We start from the raw sequence: 9,070 nt of genomic DNA on the forward strand, positions 1-9,070 counted from the left end.
TCATCTAAGTTTTATGTTTCTTGCTCCAGCTCAAAAATTAACTGTTACCCAAGAATTCCATTTGATAGATTGTCAGTCAGCAGCCTCAACCTGAGAATATTTGCTCATTACTTTTCACTGCACTGTGGCTTTTCATTGAACAATGTCAGGAAATCTTTTTTAAAAGTAGAAGAAAAGCTCAAATTCACATTGTTATTGCTCATGCAGATTTTCTATCATGGATCCTTACCTCTTTACATTCATCCCAATAAGCCTGGCTTCCTACAGCAGCACTTGTGTTGTCCTGCAGAGTGTGTGTGAGTCACTGTGACAGTAAGCCACAGAGTGATTCTTAAGACTTGCTAGGCTTTGGTTTTTTTTTTTTTTGTTGCTGAAGTTCTATGTGTGTGTGCGTGTGGGTGGGTGTGGGTGTGAGTGTGTGGTATGAATATGTTTGTGTGTGTGTATAGATGTGGGTATGAGTGAATGTGTGTGTGTGTGCATGTGTGTGCCCAACAGTTCTGATGTCTTCCGTTGCTCTTGAAAATAGTGTTCCTAATAAGCTAGTGAGTGTCTTCCTTTTGGTAGCTTTATTTTGACAAGTGCAAGCAGATGCACACGCACTGCTCCTCCCTCCCTCCCTCCCTCCCTCCCTCCCTCCCTCCCTCCCTCCCTCCCTCCCTCAAGCCCTTCTCCATACCTCTGCACCTGACAGGTTTCCAGTTAGTGTCCCTTGAGAGCTAAACAGTTAGCATGTCAGACACTATGTCTTTGTTATTTGTGCTGTATATGTGTGCATGCATGTGGCAAGTTATTTTTTGTATTTTTGTTTCTAGTCTTATTGAAGTTGGGAGTTTTTTTATAGTTTTGTATTTTTTCTATACCATAAGTAGTAACTGAATTTCTTGAGAAAATGTAAACGTATGTGAAGGTCTGCCATTACTATATAGCACTATTTTCATTTGAGTCTTGAAAATTACAATAAATAGATGAGGTTTGTTATACAGTTTGCCACAAGGTGTATGTCATTCAGAAACATTGCTACTTTTCTCAAGTCTCAGCTCACTTGTGTGTTCTCTGCCTGCATTTTGGGGATGAGCTCTTAGATAGGATCCTTTCATCCCCAGGGTTTACTGCTGTGATACAGAAGTCCTGAATTCACATTGTTGCTCATTTTATTTACTCTGCTTTCTTATTTCTAGGTATTTTTTGATTTAATGAGGGAAATACGAGCCAGAAAGATGGAAGACAGCAAAGAAAAAAATGGAAAAAAGAAGAGGAAAAGTTTAGCCAAGAGAATCAGAGAAAGATGCTGCATTTTATAATCAAAGCCCAAACTCCTTTCTTATCCTGACCTGACCATACTAATAAATATAATTTATAAGCATTGCCATTGGAGGCTCAATTGACTGAAATTACTTTAACATTTTGGAAATTGTTATGTATCACTAAAAGCATGAATTGGAACTGCACTGGAAGTCAAATTCACTTAAAAAGAAATTGTGTGGCTTCACCAAGAAGCAGAGTTCAGCTTACTTCATAATTGCCTACATTTATCACAGTCCTGAATGTAGTGTGTAAGCTTGGGTTTTTTGGGGTGGGGGGAGCAGTCTTTCTCAAACTGTTAATCAAGAGGTGAGATGGGTGGGGGGTGGGAGGAATGGCCATTTCCTCTGGTGTTTATTATAAAGCTTAAATTTTATATTATTTTAAAATGTCTTGGTCTTCTACTGCCTTGAAAAAAAATGACAATTGTGAACACGATAGTTAACTGTACCACTTTTTAAACTGTTGTTATGCAAATCTTGAAGAAGAAGTTACTGGCATGGTTGTTACATATAGTAAAACTGAGAGTAATTCATCTGTGAATCTGCATATAATTACTTGATGATTAACTTAGAAAAAAAGATGTGAACTTATACATGGACATTTTTGAATATGCCTTAATTTAGAAACTGAAAACTAATCCAGTTACATCATTCTGGCTGTGTTCTCACTAGCACTCAGGGCCCTCGCTGCCCATGTGGACTAATAACAGAAGGTCTTACCTTGCCAGGCAGTGTAGAGCTACAAGAAGATTCCTGAGAAATGTCCAACTGCTAGGAGTCTGACCAAATTAAAGATGTGTGCCATACTCTGGTCCTTAGAGTTCCAGAGCTCCTTCATTGGTTTTAATAAACTATAAGGTAGTTAAAGATGACAGGCCAGCATATATTTATACTATGAGTTTAGATGATGGGCATGAGTACCAATTAAGTTTGAGTGAATGTTCCTTCTATGAAGAGTGCTGGTCCCCCGTAATTGCTTTCGGCAAGTGATGCCCATATAAGTGTTTAATCTCCTGGGAGCGAGGAATAGGGAAGACTATCAGGAGAGCTATTGTGGTCTGTACTAGGACACTTGAGGAAAGATGCTTGCCACCTGTCAGTTCTAAATGTGTACTCCTGAGGTTACAGTTTGGGTATTAGGAAAAGCCTTTGTAGTCTCTTTATGTTCATTATGAATACTGTATCAATATTTCCTAACATGAAGCAGTCAAACATGTATGGCACATACTGACCAGATGTCAGGCTGTGATGTTTCCGCTGCAAGAATTCAAGCATGCTGTTAGGAACATAATTTCAATGGGAAGTAAACCACTATTAGATTCTTCTTTTCCTCTGTGGGGCTAAGACACTTGATTAAACAGTTTCTCTAACTGTTGCACAGTCCTGATTTCATAAGGTCAAGGAGACACTCAGACATTCCAGGAAACAAGTGTGTCCATGATGTTACCAGAGACAGGCATTCAGGAACTCGACTGTCTAGATACTACATTCAGCTTACCATAAATATTTGTCCTTGAAGGGTTTGATTTAATATTTTCACAGACAAGGCCATGTGCAAAATTAGAGTTCCCTGTGTAACCCCAGCCAGCAGGCCCAGCATGGCTGTGTGCACTCATTGCAGCCTTGTTGAACCAGGGTCCTAACCACTAACATTGCAATTTGCTTTGAGACCTTTCCTCTCCTGGGTACTAGGTGCTATGAAGCCAGCTGACAGAGAAGCATCACATGTCTTGGGCTGATGCCGCTACCCGGTTCATTTATTTGCAATTTGAGCCATTTAAAGACCAATAAACTTCCTTTTCTAAAACTGTTTGTGGTGTTAATTGATGTTTACAGAATGGTATTCTTACTTTACCACTTGGGTATCTTGAGCAGAGATTTACAAATGGCTGAATCTTGAGCCAAAGGTTAGGAGACCTTGGTGTAAGGGCAGATTTCAGGGTGGTGTTGATGTTCTAGTCACTGCTGGGCATGGGAGACTGCTGTGACAGCTGCTGGGAGCTGTTGTGAAGAGCTCAGTTTACCCTCACCTTCAGATGCTTTCAACAGATGGCAGATTTTTTTATTTGATTATTAATCAGAACATTCCAAAGACAGTTTTGCTCCGAAAGGTGGGTAAGAGTGGCCACTTGTTACCTTTCACATTGGATATCTTCTGGTAAACCGTGGTCATTAAGTGTTGAACAGACATTGAGTCGAAGAGCACATTCTTTCAAATGCAGTTTATCCAAATACCTTAACTCGTAAGCAGTGATGGAAAGAGTCCATTTATATTAGAGCCAGAAAAATTCAGCTAAACACCAGAAAACGGTGTGCTGAGTGCTATGAACCTGTTGGTTAGAGTGAGTTCTAGGCTAATCAGAATGTCATGTCTCATTTTAACTTCAGTTGCCTAGGTGAACCTGAACAGTGAACTATCAAATCATTCTCTAAAATTCCCATGGGAATTCAATTGCAGATTCCTTCAGGAATCAAAAACGTGTCAGTAGGCCTCTTCAGTGCATGTCTTCAGTTTGCTGTAGTATTTTTTGCTCTGCCAATTCTGTTGCTGGGAATATACCAGTGAAGGGAAAACAGGTTAGGGATGATTGCTACTAAAGGAAATGCTTACCCAGCATGTACAAGGAGAGGATGTGAAGCTAAGAGATCTGAGATTAAACATAGTTCTCATTAATCTTATTGCTAATCCATTTAGTAGTAGCAAACCTGACACACCCTTCAGGTAAAGTACTAACCTTATAGATTTAACTTAACCTGATGAAGTAGATGCTTTTGTTAGTCTTTATTTTGCACATGAGGAAACTGAGGCATAGAAAATGATGGTCTCAAATATTTAATTCTGCCTCATGAGTTCTGGGATTGTAAGCATGTGCCAAGTTTATATGATATTGGGGATCAAATTAAGAACTCAAGCACTCTGTCAACTGAGCTCAACCCCCAGGCTCCTAGTACACAGTCTTAACCACTTCATTAGGAAAGACAGAGTGGAGCTGAGAATATATATTAAATAACTCATTTAAAGTCTGTTTAAGTGGGAATCATCTGAGATTTCCCAGCATTCGAGGGGCATCTTTAGAAGGCTAGCAGATGTTGCTGTGTAAACAGAAAAGCTCCTGCTTACATCCTGGTTGCTATCCAGATAGGAGGGGAAACCCGGTGTCTAGAGTCAGACTTTGTGTTTCCTCCTCTCCCCATTTCAGTAAAGAAGTATCACAGAGCCTTCATCCCACAATAATTTAACTGTAAAATCATTTCCTAGTCCTGAACACCAATAGTTCTGCACACAGCTGTTGCAGATGTGTTGGCAGGGATGGAGAGTGAGGGGATGGGGTGTGGAGGTAAGGGGACATCTTTCTAGGAATAAGAAAGGATGCAAGGGATTTTTTGGGGGGGAGGGTTTGATTTCGTTTTTATTTGGGGTAGTTGATTGCTTTGTTTTTGGTTTTTTTGTTTTGTTTTTTAGCTTTTTATACAAGATGGGGCTTCTGTGTATTACAGTCCTGGATGTCCTGAAACTCACCAGGCTAGCCTTGAGCTCACAGAGATCCACCTGCCTCTGCCTCTTGAGTGTTGAAATTAAAGGTATGCACCACCTCTGACCAGCTGGGTATTTGTTTTGTTTGTGGTTCTGGGAATCAAACTCAGGACCTCTTCATTCATACAAAGCAAGCACTTTACCTACTGAGCTGTATCCCAAAAATCTACTTAAAAGAAGCCTCAAGCCATCCTAATCTACATGAGTAATCTGTTAGAAGGATAATATTGCTTTATCAGAAGCTCCAAGGAAAAACAACATCTAAAGTGTTTAAGTACTTGCAAGCATCTTCATACCTAAGGAAGATACCAATAAGAGTGAAAGTTGAACTGAAAGCCGAGCTGGCATACGCAATGATTTCTCCAGTGCCCTTGTACCTGTTATAATTAATTCCCCCTTTAATAAGAGTTTCTGTGTGACATCATTAACATTGGTTAAACCATGAAGTAACTGGAATCTATATTTTATCTGGCATGTTGGATTAATAATAATAATAATAATAATAAAGAAACTAGAAAAGTGGTTGAAGGATCCGGAGACTCAAGTTTCTCATGTCAGTGGACTTAGCACTGAGAGGACCCTCAGAAAGAAGTAAACTGCAGAGACCAGGTGGCCTTCGTTGGCTAGAGAGGCCAGACTGGGTCCTTCATCTTCCTTCTACCCAGGTCTAGTAACTCACAACAACCAGAAATTAATTGTACTTGCCTAGTGTTCTCCAAGCACTAGGTTTATCCTCAGCGTGGTCAGAAAGAAAGATAACTGCAATGACTGATGTAGGAACAGTGGTGTATAGAGACCCTGGAAGGAACAATAGGTCAGAGATGCAACCACTGGTAGACAGCCACTGGTAGCCAGTTGATTTCTTAGACGGAGGAAATGGTTACCAAAGCCAGGGAAGTATCAGGGAGGGGATAGAGAGAGGATGGATGGTTAGTAGGTACAGAGGTGTAGTTAAGAAGAAAAACAGTGTTCTACAGCACAGTAGGATAACTGTAATCAAATCAACAACAATTAATTGAAGTAATTAGGTAGTAACCAGAATTTTTAATGTTCCCAACAAGAAATGGATGATAAATGTGCCACCTAACAGATTATACCTGATTACAGGTAATGAAATGTCATGCTATATCCTTTAAATATGCACAACTACCACACGTAGGCATAAATTTTTTTTGCAACATACTTTTATTTTTTTATTTTAAAATAGTGCCAGCTTATTGGCTGGGTTTTTTTTCCTGATCTTTTTCTTTTTTAATCTGGACTGGCAGGGGGATAAAATCTGGACTGCAATCTACTTTTAATAAAGGTTTAACCTCTCCTCTAGCCCACCTCCCAGCAGAGGTAGTAGAAGAGAAAAGTTAGTAGGATATAGGCAAAGTAGACCTGTTCAGCAACAGTTTTTTGGGGCCGAGCTTGATGTTCTTTGGCAGCAGTTCAGTCACACAGCAAACACCAAATGCAGTTCAGCTGCTGCAGATCAATTCTCTAGGCAGGCAGGCACCACGCATGAACCAGCAGCTGTAGTTCAATCCTGAAGAAACCACCAGACTCACCAACCGGCCTGAGGCAGGGCTGCAGAAGTTGTAAGTTGCTACAGGAATCCCATGAGCAGTTCTTGGGTGAGTTTCTTTCAATGGCAGCATTACCACAAGTTGAGCTCAACAACACTATGTAAGGCCAAATAATACATGCATATTGTTAGTGAAGAATGGCAAGGCAGAGAAAACCAAACCAATGCTCAGTGTTTGTCTCCCACTGTCTGTAGGGTCATATTTATATTCATCAGGCATCCTTTCACATGTCTGCTATAACAAAACATCTTTTCGACTGTGTCTGCTTTAGCAAGACATCCTTTCACCTGTGTGTTCCAGCAAAACATCATTTGACACAGCGGACTTTCCAAAAAATCTGGAAGTTTCCAATTCAAACACATATCAGGTTTAGAGTGGTACACAGCTAAAGTACCAGCTACTTAAGATACTTACCCAAGCCCAGGAGTTCCTTACTAAGCTGGTGAGAAGCTAGCATATTAAAAGGGTCAGGAAAACATATATTTATTTAAATATTGAGTAAACAGATTTTAAAATAACTATACTATGCCAACTACGATAGAAGAGACAGAGCTGGATGGATAGGTGGATGGATGGATGGATGGATGGATGGATGGATGGATGGATGGATGGATGGATGGATAAATGGATGGATGGATGGATAAATGGATGGATGGATGGATGGATGGATGGATGGATGGATGGATGGAGGAACTAGCTCCTATCTTAGCCTCATCAATGACCTGAAAGAACATGTGAGGAATCACTAAAGTTATAGTAGTTCAAATAGATATGCCTCCCCCACAGATGTGTTTGAATGCTTCCCCCATAGAAAGTGGCAATATTAGGAGGTATGGCCTTGTTGGAGGAAATATGTCACTGTGAAAGTAGGCTTTGAGGTCTCCTATGCTCAAACTATGCCCAGTGTAGCACACAGTCTCCTCTGCTGCCTGTGGATCAAGATTCAGAACCCTCAGCCACTTCTCCAGTACCATGTCTGCCTGCATACTGCCATGTTCCTACCGTGACAATAATGGACTAAAAACTCTCAAACTGGAAGCCATCCCCAATTAAATGTTTTCTTTTATAATAGTTGCCATGGTTATGGTGTCTCTTCACAGCAATGGAAGCCCTAAGACAGAAGTTTGTATCAGAGATTGCAGATAGGCCTGACTATGCTTTTGTTTGGAGGAATGTGAATTTTGAGACTGTGGGTTAGGAAATCAGTGGAGTGCTTCAAGCGGGGCTTAATAGGCCATCCTAGTAGGAACACTGAAGACAGTAGTGCTGAGAATGACTTGTACTGTGTTGATCTGACTCAAGAGATTTCAGAGGAAAGGAATTCTAGTATACGGCCGAGAGATTGTTTTTGTGATATTTTGGTGAAGAATGTGTTTGCTTTTTGCCAGGTCCAAAAATTTTACCTAAGGCTAAATTGAAAAGTTTTGGATTAATTACACTGGCAGGGGAAATCTCAAAACAGGCTAGTGTGAACTGTCCTGTGTGGTTATTAGTGGGCACAGTTATGCAGATCTACAATGAGGAGCAAGCTGAGCAAAGAAAAATATAAAATGTACAATTGGAGGAGAAAAGGGTCACCAAGAAGTGGAATGGAGCTAAGCCCTGTGTTCAGTGTCATAAAAAGGTTAAAGGTTGAAGAAATGCTGGATGTTGAATGGAATGAAGGGAGTGGTGACCTCAGGGCAAGACTCCACCCAGCTAAGCTTCCAACTTGTGTACAGTAATGAAAGAAAAGTGAAAAAGAATTAAAGGAAAGTTTAGGGCCAGGTATGGTAGTGCATACCTTTAATCCCAGCACTAAGAAGGCAGAAGCTGGTGAATCTTTGCGTTCGAGGCCAGCTCAGTGTCCAAAGTGAGTTCCAAGACAGCTGAGCATAGGCAGTGAAGGTAAAGCGTTGAAAACAGAAAGCTGCTGAAGATGTAATTGAAAGAGGAGGCCATGTTTCTGCCCTAGCAAGAATCAGAATTTGGCAGCCTCGGCCACATTGTTCTGGCTTTAGAGTCAAAGATAGAAAGTGGTGGGGGTGGGTCTATGGAATCTCCCTCCAGGACTAAGGAAAGCCACTGAGACCACGTGTGTGGTAGGGGAGTCCCTGCAAGGAGGCCCAGAGAGACCACTGTGTGAAACTGTAAAGGTGAAGCCTGTATTTCCTTGGAAACCCCGAGCAGTTAGAGATGCCAGCGCCCTGGGATTCCTGCCAGGGAAAGCTGCCAACAGAAAGTAGAAGCAGCCCAAGAGAGAGAAGTGTGTTGCTGTCAAAAAAGCTGAAAGGAGTTGAAGATCTGAATCTGACATCAGGTATGGAGATAGAGTTTGGAGTTTGCACAGCTGATTTTGGCCTTGCTTTGGTCCAGTATTTCCTCACTATGCTCCCTTCTCTATGTTTTGGAATGATAATGTATGTCCTATGCTGTTGTATGTTGGAAGTACATGATTTGTTTTTGGTTTTGATATTATAGGGGATTATAGTTAAGTGATTGCATGAATCTCAGAAGAGATTTTGAACTTTTAAACAGTGTTGAGACTGTGCTAGACTATGAGTACTTTTGAAATTGGACTAAATGCATTTTGCATTATGTTATGGCTACAAGCCTATGGGGGCCAGAAAGTGGAATGTAGTGGTTGAAATAGAAAGTGGCACTAGTAGGAGGTGTGT

General features: G+C 40.8%; 1 protein-coding gene across 1 annotated transcript in view; it reads left to right on the plus strand.

The window, feature by feature from the left end:
* Window positions 1–3,117, plus strand: part of Rala (RAS like proto-oncogene A) — a 53,746-nt gene extending 50,629 nt beyond the window's left edge. The window contains exon 5 of the mRNA XM_028789251.1: window positions 1,182–3,117. Within this exon, the coding sequence (XP_028645084.1) occupies window positions 1,182–1,304 (123 nt within the window). The 3' untranslated portion in view covers window positions 1,305–3,117. The remainder of the gene's footprint in view (window positions 1–1,181) is intronic.
* The last annotated feature ends 5,953 nt before the right edge of the window (window positions 3,118–9,070 follow it).

This window comes from Grammomys surdaster, unplaced genomic scaffold, assembly GCF_004785775.1.
Source record: "Grammomys surdaster isolate TR1022 unplaced genomic scaffold, NIH_TR_1.0 125807, whole genome shotgun sequence".
Taxonomy (NCBI): Eukaryota; Metazoa; Chordata; class Mammalia; order Rodentia; family Muridae; genus Grammomys; species Grammomys surdaster.